The 14,612-nt window shown below is 43.0% G+C and overlaps 1 protein-coding gene across 1 annotated transcript in view; it reads left to right on the top strand.

Annotated features, from left to right (window-relative positions):
• Positions 1-14,098, top strand: part of KNDC1 (kinase non-catalytic C-lobe domain containing 1) — a 95,254-nt gene extending 81,156 nt beyond the window's left edge. The window contains exons 27-31 of the mRNA XM_066621429.1: positions 5,361-5,511; positions 8,089-8,211; positions 9,203-9,262; positions 12,821-12,978; positions 13,867-14,098. Of these exons, the coding sequence (XP_066477526.1) occupies positions 5,361-5,511; positions 8,089-8,211; positions 9,203-9,262; positions 12,821-12,978; positions 13,867-14,098 (724 nt within the window). The remainder of the gene's footprint in view (positions 1-5,360; positions 5,512-8,088; positions 8,212-9,202; positions 9,263-12,820; positions 12,979-13,866) is intronic.
• The last annotated feature ends 514 nt before the right edge of the window (positions 14,099-14,612 follow it).

Here is a 14,612-nt window from a genome sequence, read left to right as displayed (position 1 = left end):
ACTTTGGTGTCACCACTCTCCCGTACAAACAGTGGGTATACAAGCCAAATAACAGATATGACTGGTGCTGATGTCAAGTCTTTGTAACTGTTTCTCCTTGCTCCCTTCAGGCAAAGACACCATGCAGACCCCAAGGAAAACCACCACCTCCCTGCTGTGACCAGTGTGAGCTCACCTAGTGTTTGGCAAGATTGCTGACCTACTTGTTCCAGTCAGGATCCTGTGGCTTTGTAAATGCTGTGACAACTGGTACAACCAGAACTCACCAGCACCTGTTACTTGGCTGTCTGCAGGAAAACTTTCAATGCTTTTCAGAGATGGTGGGCAATCCCACTTCTTGTCCTATTTTAGGTGCTGCTCTGTAGCTGATACAGTTCAATAAAAAAATTTGATTGGATCACACTTGGTGTCTGTTTATTAGCAGATAGGGATCCCTTCTTCACATCGTAGTTGTTCCTTACCTTGGCTGGCCTCAGTGTGGAACTGTGGGGGGAGACATCTCTCTGTTTTTATGGTCTGCATGACTTCTTTGACTTCTGACTCTCTTCTGACTTCTTTGACTTCTGAGCAGGGAACATGATCCTTTATGCTCTTGAATCCCCTGTTCTTTCCTGCCACATTGTACAGAAGACAGTTGCAGGGGGGCAGAGAGAAAAGTATACTGTGACATCTTCATTGGCTTCCTTCAGTCTCGCGCTATGGTATCGTGCTCTGAAAAGTGGTTCTGGAATAGCGTCTAGTGTGCCTGAAAAGACCTATTCGGGAGTGACAATCCCTTCCAAACCGGGAGCAAGTGCAGTCTGTCCCTGGTCTGTCTCCCTGGCTACGGGCCTTCCTTCTTTGCCTCTTTGCCTCAGTCTGTTGGGCAAGTGTCTCTTCAAACTGGGAAAGGCCATGCTGCACAACCTGCCTCCAAGCAGGCCGCTCAGAGGCCAGGGTTTCCCCCCTGTTGAGGTCCACTCCTAAGGCCTTCAGATCTCTCTTGCAGATGTCCTTGTATCGCAGCTGTGGTCTACCTGTAGGGTGCTTTCCTTGCATGAGTTCTCCATAGAGGAGATCCTTTGGGATCTGGCCATCATCCATTCTCACAACATGACCAAGCCAATGCAGGCATCTCTGTTTCAGCAGTGCATACATGATAGGGATTCCAGCTCGTTCCAGGACTGTGTTGTTTGGAACTTTGTCCTGCCAGGTGATACCGAGGATGTGTTGGAGGCAGTGCAAGTGGAAAGCATTCAGTTTCCTCTCCTGTTGTGAGCGAAGAGTCCATGACTCACTGCAGTACAGAAGTGTAACTCAAGATGCAAGCTCTGTAGACCTGAATCTTTGGCATGTTCCGTCAGCTTCTTGTTGGACCAGACTCTCTTTGTGAGTCTGGAAAACATGGTAGCTGCTTTACCGATGCGTTTGTTTAGCTCGGTATCAAGAGAAAGAGTCTCAGAGATCGTTGAGCCAAAGTACATAAAGTCATGGACAACCTCCAGTTCATGCGCAGAGATTGTAATGCAGGGAGGCAAGTCCACATCCTGAACCTATGACCTGTGTTTTCTTCAGGCTGATTGTCAGTCCAAAGTTTTGGCAGGCCTTGCTAAAACAATTCATGAGCTGCTGGAGATCTTTAACAGAGTGGGCGGTGACAGCTGAATCGTCGGCAAAGAGGAAGTCACACAGACATTTCAGCTGGACTTTGGACTTTGCTCTCAGTCTGGAGAGGTTGAAGAGCTTTCCGTCTGATCTGGTCTGGAGATAGATGCCTTCTGTTGCAGTTCCTAAGGCATGCTTCAGCAGGACAGCAAAGAAAATCCCAAACAAGGTTGGCGCAAGAACACAGCCCTGCTTCGCTCCGCTTCGGATGTCAAAGGGGTCTGATGTGGAGCCATCAAAGTGCCCTTCATGTCCTCATGAAGCCTGGGTGCCTGGGAGCCTGGGTGGACATCCGATCTTGGGGAGAATCTTGAAGAGGCCGTCCCTGCTGACCAGGTCGAAAGCCTTCGTGAGATCTATGAAGGCTATAAAGAGTGGCTGTCGTCGTTCCCTGCATTTCTCCTGCAGCTGTATAAGGGAGAATACCATATCAGTGGTGGACCTGTTGGCTCGGAATCCGCTCTGCAATTCTGAATAGTTGCTCTCTGCAAGTACCTGGAGCCTCTTTAGTGCAACTCGGGCAAACAGCTTTCCTACAACGCTAAAGAGAGATATGCTGCCGAAGTTATTGCAGTCGCCCCTGTTGTCTTTGTTCTTGTACAGTGTGATGATGTTTTTATCCCTCCTGTCCTGTGGTACTCCACCTTCTCTCCAGCAGAGACAGAGGATTTCATGCAGCTCAGTGGCAATGATCACTTTGCAGCACTTTAGGACTTCAGCAGGGATGCTGTCTTTCCCAGGTGCCTTGCTAGAGGCAAGGGAGTCCAGGGCCACGTGAAGTTCTTCTAGGGTTGGTTCACTGTCAAGCTCCTCCAACACAGGCAGGCACTCAATGTTGTTCAGCGCTTCTTCCGTGACTACATTTTCACTGGAATTCAGCTCAGAGTAGTGCTGCACCCAGCATTGCATCTGCTGCGCCCGGTCCTGTATGACCTCGCCTGTGGCAGACTTCAGAGGGACAATCCTCTTCTGTGTTGGACCTAGGGCCTGCTTGATACCATCATACATCCCCTTGATGTTGCCTGTGTCAGCTGCTATCTGTATCTGGGAACAGAGTTGGAGCCAGTAGCCGTTAGCACATCTCCTAGCAGTCTGCTGGACTTTGCTGTGAGCAGCTCGGAAGACTTGCAGGTTGCGCTCACTGGGAAAGGCTTTGTATGCTGCTAGAGCTCTCCTCTTTTCCTCAATGACTGGTGTCAACTCCTCGGAGTGGGATTCAAACCAGTCTGCCGTCTTGTTGGTGTTCTTGCCGAATATGAACAAGGCGGTATTGTAAACAGCACTCTTGAAATGTTCTCATCTGTTGGATGCATTTGCATCGGCCAGGTCTGGAAGAGATTCCTCAAGCGCTTGTGCAGATTCCTTCACTTTTCCCTGATCCCGGGTTTTGCTGGTGTCAATGCAAGGTCTTCCTTACTTTTTCATGTGATACAGTTGCTTTGTTCGCAGTTTCACTCTGCTGCGCACCAGGGAGTGGTCAGTGTCGCAGGCAGGCATATTGTGACAGCTACACTGGCAGGTGCCAATTAGTACAAAGGGTAGTGAGCTACCGGTACCCAGCTTTGCCCGAGTCCTGTTGCCCCGGTCCCTTCCCAGCAAAAGGGTTCCTTCCAACTAGTCCCCCACATAAAGTCATACCCTTGTCTTAGAGAGACTTGTGTGTGTGTTTCACATGAGTGACCTCTTCCATTATCTTTCAACCCTTGAAAAAAGATATTCCTTGGATGTGTGTATGAGTAGGATAAGAGGACTTGACCTCTGAGTGCAGAGACTGGTAGTAGTTCTCTACTTTTACTCCTTTGCTGCTGATGCCACAATAGCTCCTGTAGGAATTAGGGGTTTGGGACCAATCCTGGTGTTGTATATGTTTGTGGTGTCCTTGAGCCATCTCCCCATGGTTGATGGTGGTGACTGTTGCTGCATTTCTCATTGAGAAGCCATTGGCTCATTGGTCCTGCCTTTGCCCCCACCACTTGCTTGATTTGTTTTGGCCACACCTCTCTGGCTCTCTCATTGCACTGGGACTAGGTGGATGTGGTGATTGTCTTTTCAGATGTCACCTTGATGACCCACCAAGTTTTCATTGACATCAAGATGCTATCCCACGGATGGCTGACTGTGTTTAGATTTCTACGAACATTGTTGGCATTACTGGGAAGGGGTGTGCCAGTACTATTGAAAGGGCCAAACCAGTATAGTATTGCCTGGACTTAGGATATGGCTATCCACTGTATGGATACAGTGGTTGTTGCGCTAGCAGTAGTGTGCTGTCAGCTGATTGCCTGAATAGTACTGGGCTGTTAAACAAGGGTATAGCCTTGTTACAGCCATTCAAATGAAAATACACAATTGTAAATGTGATGTTTCTGGCTAATACTTGAAATTGAACATACGTCCCCCCCACCCCCACCCCCCCAGAAAAAGTGTTCAGTAAAACATTTTGAGAAAATATTGAAAGTGGTAGTATACATCTAATTTGCAATATAATTTTTTAAATTAATAATGTTTGCCATTTTAGAGCCAGAACAGTTCTAATACCATATCCATCACTGCGTCAGTTTTATCTTCAACAAGAAGCTGTGTCTCATCTCTCAAAAGCATGCCTGTATAGCAGTTCTGAAGGGGATGGATCTGTACTCAGTGTTGAATTTTCCTTAGTTAATTGAAAATGTCCATACAGAACAAGGACAGGTTCATCCAATCTAAACAATTGAGGCGCATTACAGCTTTAAAAAACAGATAAGCATTTTGCTTCCCAGTAACCAGACATGTAGTCTTATTCTTTTGCTGCAGTTGAGACCTTTGTAGACTGGTAAGAAGGAAGAGTAAGAATCGTAAGTTACTTTCCATGTGCTTAGTATAAAATGGAGGAGGAAAGAGGGCGTACTCGCTGTCATTTTTGTTATAGGAAGAGAAGATTTATTTTAGAAGAGAGAAATGATAAAAGATTGGAACGGGGGAAGAAGGAGTTAATTTTTTCTTAAGGGAACCTAGATTTTTCTAAGCAAGCAATAGGTTCTAAATTGGATATGCTAGGCTAGTTATCAAGATACTTGAAGTCCAGAAGCTTGAACAATCAGGCTCTGGTGCTTATCCTTTTAATTGCCAGGCATTAAGAACATAAGAAGAGCCCTGCTGGATCAGGCCCAGGGTCCATCTAGTCCAGCTTCCTGTATCTCACAGTAGCCTGCCAGATGCCTCAGGGAGCACACACAAGACCACAAGATACTTACATCTCGCTGCCACCTCCTGCATCTAGCATTCTATTTACGCTCACACCCTCCAGTGAAGACACCAGATTGCTCTTGGGTTTGTGCTACTTTCTTAAACACAATGACCAATTTTCAGTGCATGAAACCTACTGAATAGACCTTCACTCCCTTGCCAATCTGGGGTAGTCCATTATGGACCCTGAGAATCATTTTTCTCAATAGTCTAGGTGTCCTTCCTGGTTCAGTGTGCCTCTTGATTTCGAGTACTGCATCCAGTTGAGGTGACTTTCTTTTTTTTTTACAATGGGTTTCAAAATATTTATGTCCAGTCTTTCCTGCCTTGCCACCGTGTCCCAAGGTGGGACACGGAAAACATTACAACAAAGTCAATAAAAAGTTCTAGTAAGCAATAACAGAATACAGGCAAGATAACAGTCCCAGCCTACCCCCTGTTGTATGTTCATAATCTAGTATTTAAGATTTGTAGATGCTTGTCTTTTCCAGAGCTACTTCTTCGGAGCTATTGCCTACTCAAGTCTATAATCTATTTGTGCAAAAGTGTGTCCAAGACGATTATCTCTTGCAACTTCTAAAATATGCAGATAATGTCAGTACCTGGGTTGCTGCAGAAATCGTAACAAGCTACAGTTCTAAGGTTTGCAATATCTTTTCTTTTTGGTGATTAAATTTGAACAGGGGTTACTTCATTCTTACTGATTTGCTGTTTTCATTTATGCAGCAGATTTGTGTACTTTTATCTTCTCAGTGTATAGGGTGAAGTAAATTTGTGTTTAACATGTGTTTTAATACTTAAAAGTAGATGGGAACGTAGAGAGTATGAAAAGGCATGTATTGTAACACTGCTGGTGCTTGAATCATCTTCTGTATAATAATAATAATAATAATAATAATTAATAACTAGGTATTTATATACCGCCTTTCTGGTCATCGGATTACTCCTCTGCCTTTATTCAAGGCGGTTTACATAGGCAGGTGTTTCTAAATCCCTCAAGAGGATTTTTACAATCATAGAGGTTCTCTCTTTCAAGAACCAACAACATTTCAGAATGGATCTTCCTGGTTTGGTCTCACTTCTGGCCTCCAGTTCTCCCACACAGGCTGACAAGCAGCTCTATCTCTCACATGGAGGGCAGCCAAGATGCTTCTTGCTCACACCAAGAGCAGGTAGAATCACTCAGCTCGGCTTGTCAGTTGCTTCAAGGTTTCGCCACTCTCAGCCGTTCAGGGAGCTGCCGGTGTCCTCGAACTGGCAACCTTCTGATGTTATCTTCGGGCTAAGGGAGGCTCTACCCTCTAGACCAGACCTCCTGCCCTGTATCAGAGGTTCTCAAATGTTTTGGCCACCAGAACATTGACCTGCCTCAAAGGAGTCTTGAGGAACTCCAAAGCCCCCAATGCATGTGTGAAGTGGCTCAGTTCCAAGCGCAACATTTCCTTTTTAGTTGCCCTGATTTTTATATAGCAGGTAGGTGTTGGGAGGAGGAAATGTCAAATCTAGTCAAAGCATCCAGAGCAAGCCCACCCACGTCATCCCTTGGGAGGTCCCCCACATCTGCATACTTTCTGTCTCTCTGAGATACACATGCACGTACACAATTTTTTATTAAACCATTTTTGCCCAGCTCACAGGTGTACACATTTGATCTGCAGTGTTGGGCAGAAGTGGCTTAACTAAGCAAAAAAGAAACTTCTGAAGATAAATTAGAGTTGCAGATACAATCCTATAACTTTCTGAAGTGGTTATTAGAATTCATCTTTAATCTTACCTTGGACACATGTTCTTGCCAGCAAAGGGCTTTTCCCTAACTTGAGATGAAAAGATCTCTATCCAAATGCTATTTCACACTAATTTGGTTAGGTCTTCAGTATCTAAGAGAGCCACAGCTATGGTTCCTTGATTCCGTCTCTCACTTCCAGGATTCAAGAAGAGATTATTCCATCTTTCATTAAATGTTCTTTATTCAGAAGGCGTGTTATGCAAGTATTGGCAAGCTATTAAGTTAGCATATCTATCTGTGTTGCTGGTCAAAAGAATATCTGGGAGTGGATTCAGAGGTTTGGGGCTCCTTCAGCTGCTGCATATCTAACAGAATCTATTTCTGCTTCAGTTGTGAGACTGCAACATGACATCTTTGGCCTATCCCCCTCCCGTGACTTTGTACTGTTTTTGTCTAGAACTAGTTTAGCACCAGGAAGTCCTAGTTCCTGATATTTTGATGAAATATTTTTGGTGTGCTTGTATATATGTAGAATCAAGTCAAAGTTTGCCAAACTCAATGGTGAAACGTTTGTCCTGATGATTTCTAAGCACAATCAATTGATATTAGGCACCACCTTTTAGTATTCAGTACTATACAGGAGATCTAGATTACTCCAGACAAGGGTATCCTTTGGTGTGAATGTTTTGGGATGCAATTCGAGAAGCATACAATTGGTAGGTGTGGAGTTTCTTCATGTGCCTAAATCACTGGGAGCCATATAAGAACAAATTCATATATCTGCCCATTTGGCCTTTAGGTTCAGTCCATATCAGGCAAGGAGTGGAGCCTCTGCCCTTCACCATGGTATCCACTGTATCAAAACACCCTGCCTTTCCTTTCCATATATTGGCTCTGAAAATGTTGGCAGAGAGAATTCTTTGTCTTATCATTTTGGTAGTGTAATAAATATCAATAAGAGAACAAGTTTGGTTTGTTGCTCATCTTCTACAGCAGGAAGATTGTTAGCTGTTCTTTTAATAGCTTTTCCTGCTTTACAGCTCTTCTCTGAAATGCACATAATTGTTAATTGGTAACCAGAAAACTAGCAATTAGAGAGCAGCAGTTTTTGCCACTGTCAAGTATAAGTTTGATGGAGACAGATTTTCACAGGATAAAGATGCCATAGAAAATGTTTTGTAAGATCCTTTCCCCAACATATAATTGATCTAGTCAGATTGTTAAATCTCTACTTTCTTTAGCCAGCCACTGATCAATCATGTGTTTCAATTCATTTAATAGGTTATTATTCGGCAGTTAGCTTTTTCCAATCATGTCCTTATAAACAGTCACATCTTCTCCCCTGTTCCCCACTACATAACAAAAAACAATAGGAGAACTGGCAGCACAGTAAGTCGTTCATATCAGTGTGAGAATTCCCAAGCGTGACTTGTATATATTGGCACTGAACAGTGGTACATTTTGTAAAATATTCACTATAATTGGCTTTCCAGGTGCAGGTGAACTTGCTATCCAAATTTCTCTTCATTGCAAAATGTTGCTATGAGCACAGGAATTTTGCTACTACCGTACAAATCCTAAGAGGCCTAGAAAATCTCATTGTGAGACAATTGCCAGTGAGTAAATAATTATTTTCTTTGCAGTTTCCACAGACGATATAGCTACAATATTTTGAATGAACCAGATTTTATTCCTTTATCTAAGTAATGTGTTGACTCCCATTCAATACAGAGCTTTCTGGTGGCATACAGTCTAACAGTGCAATCCTGACTAACTCCTCGTGTAGCAGTGCTGGTGCAGCTACTGCTGTATTCTGCAGGGGAGTTATGGCCACTGGAGGCTCCTCGGGGGTAAGAGAACCTTAGTTTCCTTGCCCCAGGGGTAAGCCCCAGCAGCAACAATGGGTCAACTCGAACCTGCGCCAGCTTGATCGCTTGAGCAAGTCTGAGTTAATCCATGAAGGTGGATCAAGCTGAGGAAGGGGTCAGGATTTTGGCATGTATAGCCACTTTCCCACCCTCCCTCCTGGGCCCGATCCACCATCCTCTCCAGTACATCAGTTCAACCTCCTCCTCGCCTCCCTCCAAATCCCTGTGCCAGCTTACCTGCACTGGCAGACATCTGCTTTCACTCACACCTACGGCAGCAGCCACACCCCACATACTCTCACCTAGACACATTTGTGGGAGCCATAAAGCTGTTTACACTGGTGGAACACACATTCTATCTGCTTAAATGATAGATAGGATTGGGCCACAAGTGAAAAATAGCAATCAAAAGTATAACAACAAGAGACACAGGAACAGTCCCCATATAACCAGTAGAACTCAGCAGTCATAAAAAACAACAACATTACAATCAGCTATATAATGTGATGAAGTGTCTGGACAAATAAATCTTTGGCCAAACAGATATCAGGGTGATGCCAGGTGAAGCTTCTTTGGGGATGGCAGGCCATAGCAATGGTGCAATATCTGAATGTGTCCTGTCACCATTGGGCTAAACTCAGCTAGAATTGGTACCTGGAGGAAGGCATTTGATCATGTATTCTAATTCAAGGACTAATATTGAAGAGCCTAAAATTGTATTTTATCCTTTCTTTTAAAGGTTTGGAAATGTTTGCCCTCTAGAGTATCTGAAATAATGGAAGAACTCAGGGCTGTTGAGGTACAGTAAACTCTGATTTAAATTCTCAGTAGGTATAGCACCACCTTCTGCTTCACTGCTCTGGGAAGGACTTTGGTTTGGCAGTGGCATATCTAATGGCTCTAGACAGCAGTGAGGCCTGGCATTTTCTGAGACCAGCAAAGGGCCCACCATCCCAATAGCACTTTGAATGGAGGTCCAAGTACGTAAGAGGTACAGAGGCACGGTTTCCATGTCCCATCCATTTCAAGTTCAGGATGTCTACTGGGGACACTTTATGTAAGCCCCCCCTCCCCCCCAAAAAAAAATCTCAGAGGTGGCACCAACTGTTGGTTCAAGCTTTATTGTATACAGGTGTATCAAAGCAGGTGTGATAGTTTTGAGTCACTGTTGTTGACTACACCAGAACTTTTTATTTTGAATAGGAGAGTCAGTGTGATTCAGTGAAACAGGGTGATCTTGGGTCAGTCATATTTCTCACCCTAACCTTCCTCACAGGCTGTGAGATCATGCTGTGAGTACGTAAACACTTCCTTGGAGTCTGGGTGGGATGTAAGTGTAATAAATCATATAACTTCAAAGGCTTCTAGTCTGAATACAAGCTTCAAATGCAAGGGACTAATAAATGCTTTACTCCAGATATTTCCTTCCCTTCCAAACATACTCAGTAAGAATGTGAACCTTTTTTTTCCTGCTCTGACAAATTTGTGGAATCTAAAAAAATCAAAAGCAGTAGAACTGAAATGCATCTAACATCCTGTGGGTTACACATAGTATGCTTAGAAAAAATTCTGTCTATTGTCCTTTGTATGCAACGCTTCCCTCAAAGAAGATCAGGGTGGCACATATGAAGATTGTTTCATTTTATCCTCACCACAGCCCTGTGAGACTGAGAAAGACTGGCCAAAAGGAGAGCAAGCTCCATAGCTCACTTGAACCCAGATTTTCCTAACCCAAGACCAATTCTATCCGCTATATCATTGTCACTCTCCAGGATTGTGAATCTTAGCACCCCCAATGCCCCACTTAAAGGTTTTATCACTCCCTCAGAGTAACTTATCCTGAAACGTTTATGTTATTTACTACAACCACAACCTCCCTGGTTGGTGACCTCAGGGGCACTTGGAAGACAGTTCAGAAAAAAAAAAAAACTCCTATCCTGTATTTATTAAGAGGCCTTCCCCTCACTCAATTTAGCTCAGCTGAAAAGGTGAATAACATTTGGTATAAAAGCAAAATGTAGGATTTGACAATGCCCTGCACAGATGGGGGCAAAATTTCAGTCAAAAGACATTTTATTGGACCATGGCCTTCAAGCTGAGACATTTTAATTGGACATTCCAGCCATGAAAGCCTCAGTATGTGTGTAAAAACACAGGATTATTTGTTTTTTTATGTGTGTTCCATTTTGTCCTTCTCCATATGCAAACTTCTCCAGTATTTGCACCTTTCAGAGTGCGAATAATGAAGGATATTAATTTGTTCTCAATAGCACCTACTGGTAGCCGCCCTGGTGAAATAACTTAATTTAAATGTGTAAAAGCAGCAATAGCTACTAGTCTGGACAGGATCAAATGGCATTTCTGCCAGTTGCAGAGAGACAAAAAATGCTTGTTGACCATTATACTGTCTTTAACTTGTAAGGCTATTGAGGGTCAATCCTATCACCAAGTTCTGCTCCTTGGCTCTGGCTGCCTTCTCAGAAGCATATTGGCTGCTTATCATGAGTCTAGGCATTCTCTTGACCTGAGAGCAGTTTAGGAAAAGAATTATAGAAAAGTCCTTTTTCCAATGAAATATGTTGCTGGTAGAGTGACTGAGGTATGAGTCAGGGCTCCCCTGGTTCAAATCTCACCTCTCCCACAAACTCCTAAAGTAACCTTCAGCAAGCCACCCCCTTTCATCTCTCTAACTATGATATGAAGATAACGGTACTTGCTTTATAGGGTTCTAAGCGCAGTATCAAGATAATGCACGTTAAGTTCTACACACTCAGGAAGCAGTATATAAATATTAAGTACTATCCTGTTGTTCAAGATGTGACACTGCTCAGATATTCATATGTATTCATATACACAACTGCCTGTGCACAATCAGGACCCCTATGAAGTCCCCAAATTGTACAGTGAGGCCTGCACTTATACACTAGGACAGTGGTTCCCAAACATTTTAGCACTGGAATCCATTTTTTAAAATGACACTCTATCAAGACCCACCTAGCTATATGAGACCAAAAAAAAACTTTCATTTTACCAGCCACACAAGCCTGTTTTTATCTTTTTTACCGGGGGGGGGGGGGGAGAGGATGCCTTGTGAGGCATTTGTTGAGCTCCATGTTTGATTGGAGGGAGACCATTCTGGTGGATTGGGTCACATTCACCTACTTGCAAGTAAACACATATGTATGGCTAAGTTTTGCTGTCCATAGGACTCAATACATTTTATTTGTCAGCTTGAAAGGGGACTTCCTTCTCGAGAGTTTGTTGGAGCCTGTGTTCGTCAGATTGGGATCATTCTGGTGGCGTTGCATCCTCCTTGGTCTGCCCTTCGAAGTAGACCAAGGCATGTTTGCCTATTTATAAATAAATGCACACCTGCTGTTCTGTTTTGGTTTCCATAGGGCTCAATTCATTTTCCTTGTCAGCTATCAGCTTGTCAGTTTGCAGCACACCAAAAATTGGGTTATGACCCACTGGTTGGTCCCGACCCACAATTTGGGAACCACTGCACTAGGAACCTCTTTCAGACTTTCATTTGAGTACCTGGAGCTTGGGGTGGTACCATAAGATTCCTTCTCCACACTTTGACAGCCCAATCCTAACGACACTTTCCTGGGAGTAAGCCCCATTGACTCAAATGGGACTTACTTCTGAGTACACAAGCATAGGATTGAGCTGTCAGTCTCCAGTCTGTTGAACATCTGAAAATGGCTCCATATACATTTAACGAGATGCGATACTATGTTTTTAGAGATGTTGAATAACATTGTAGATGAGCTGGCCCAGCCATGAGGCCAACTGAAGTGGTCACTTCAGGCAGCAATTGGGTGGAGGTGTGTGCGCCCATTTCTGTCTGCTTGCTTATCTGCACTATTCCTTCTCCCCTTTCCACTCCATTGCTTGGAAAAAAGAGGGGAACAAAGAAGAGATGTGGAGTGGATATTGGATAGTGAAAAGAGCAGGGGCTGTCACATTGTTGGATGAGTAGGAGGAAGTATTTGGCATACCACCTCAGGAATCAGGAGGTCTTGGACTGGCCATATAGATGTGTGTAGACTACGTTTTTGAAAAATAAGTGTAACAGTGATTGAGAAGTGCTAGCAAAGGACTGCTGACTCCTAAGAAGGACACCTAAAAAAACACAGTTTAGGATCCCACATTCATATTTGACAAACTCCTAGAGCAAAAATCAAATTCCAGGCTAAGAGCTCTATGCCCCTTCTCTTCTCAAGGTTCTTTCTCTTAAATACTCTTACTGAACGTATTCATTCGTACGTCCTAAAATAAATACTTTGCCATCATCCACAGACCTATCTTTTAATGCATGTGTGTATGTATATATTTGTGCAAATTATACCAGGTGTTTTTAAAAAGCGACAGCTTGTGTTTAATGGAAGGAGAGAGGTTTAAGACTTCACCAACAATTCCGTCAGCCCACATTCTGGCAATGCATATCCAACAGCTTGAAACTGGAGGATTCACTTTGAGAAATGGAACTTATAAATGGACTAAATTGAGGTAATAATTTTCATCCTGCTTATGCAACAGAGATTTTTAAAATTAGTTTTTATAGTATAATACACTGTTGTCAACAAAATCAACAAAACATCAACAAAAATATCATTGTCTAGCTTGATTATATGGATTTATTTATTTTTTTTTCACATTTTTCTACCACCCTTCCTTTATGGAGCTCAGGGTGATGTATATAGTTCCTCCCCTCTTTTTGTTTCTCACGACAGCCCTGTGAGGTAGGTGAAGCTGTGAAGCTATGAGAGATAGTGGTTGACCAGGATCTTTTGCATAAAATAAAAAGTGCATATATTAGAACGTAAACAAATAAAATTAGATGTTTAAACTGAGAGTATAAGAAAAGACCAAGAGTTTCTGTACTGACCTTTAATGCCCATACATGAATATGACATGTAAGAGAGGAACTTCAATGTCTATTTATATCCACTTTATATTAGAATTCTTGACTTGTGAGCATAAGAGCACAACCCTAACCAACTTTCCAGCTCTGAGGTAAGGGAACAAACATTCCCTTACCTTGAAAAGCCCACCATGACTGCCCCAGGATGCAGCACATACCCCATTATGACAGCTATGTCAGAGCAGGAAAGTTGGTTAGGATTTGGGTGTGATTCTATCTTAATGTGGAACAATGCCCTTCAAAACTTTAGAAGGTGTATTTGGTATTTTTTGTTTTGTACAGGATAAAGGAGGCATTTTATTTTATTGCAGAATTAAATGTCTTGCATACATTTGTAGAAAGATTTATAAATATTAAATGCTTGTATAAAATTGTATGTACATGAAATCACCTGCATACCTACCAGTACATTTTCTGATATTTGTATTTATCAACTGTAAAGCTAATTCATTTTTTATCTCTTCTCTTCAAAGAAACATTGCAAAAGTTGTGAGCCAAGTTCATGCGTTTCAAGAAAATCCATACATGTTCACTCCAGATCACCACCTGCAGTCTTGCTTGAGACACAGAATAGCACACTTTAATGATGCAGACATTTCTGCCTTAGCATCTGACAACTATGCCAACTTTCACCAGATACCAGCTGAAAAGCACTCCCGGAAAATTCAGGACACATTGCACAGGATGAAGGCAATGTTTCAGTAATTACTCACATCTTTCTTTTTTTCCTAACATTTTAGGGTTAAAAATAACTTCAATTTTTGAGTTTGTTAGCACATTGTGATACATTTGAAATACAGGTGTGCACCCCTTGGCAACGTTCCAGCTAACGCCGGGGATTGCATATGCAATGACTCACGTGGTCTATGCAGTGGTCACCCCCACCTTCTGAATGCGAGGGGAGTTCAGCTCTCTGCCTCCGTGAAACCGGAAGTTGTGGAAGAGATGCAATTTCTCTCAGTCTGAGCCTCACTGAGGCAGTGCTCGGATGTGCACTGCCTCTGGGAGGCTCAGACAATCCTCCGGAGGCAAGAGGAGCAGAGCATCCTCTTCTCTGTGGAGGGTTCAGACTGCATCAAACTTCACTTGACAACAGGGATCACAGTCCCAATCCCCATCGTTAAGTGGCACACGACTTTAGTATTTTAAAGCCAGTCTCCATTTGAAAATCCTGTTGACCAAGATTCATATGATTTGGTTTGTGTTAAAAAAAAATCTA

This window comes from Tiliqua scincoides, chromosome 3 (assembly GCF_035046505.1).
Source record: "Tiliqua scincoides isolate rTilSci1 chromosome 3, rTilSci1.hap2, whole genome shotgun sequence".
Taxonomy (NCBI): Eukaryota; Metazoa; Chordata; class Lepidosauria; order Squamata; family Scincidae; genus Tiliqua; species Tiliqua scincoides.
This window is presented reverse-complemented; position numbering and strand designations above follow the sequence as displayed.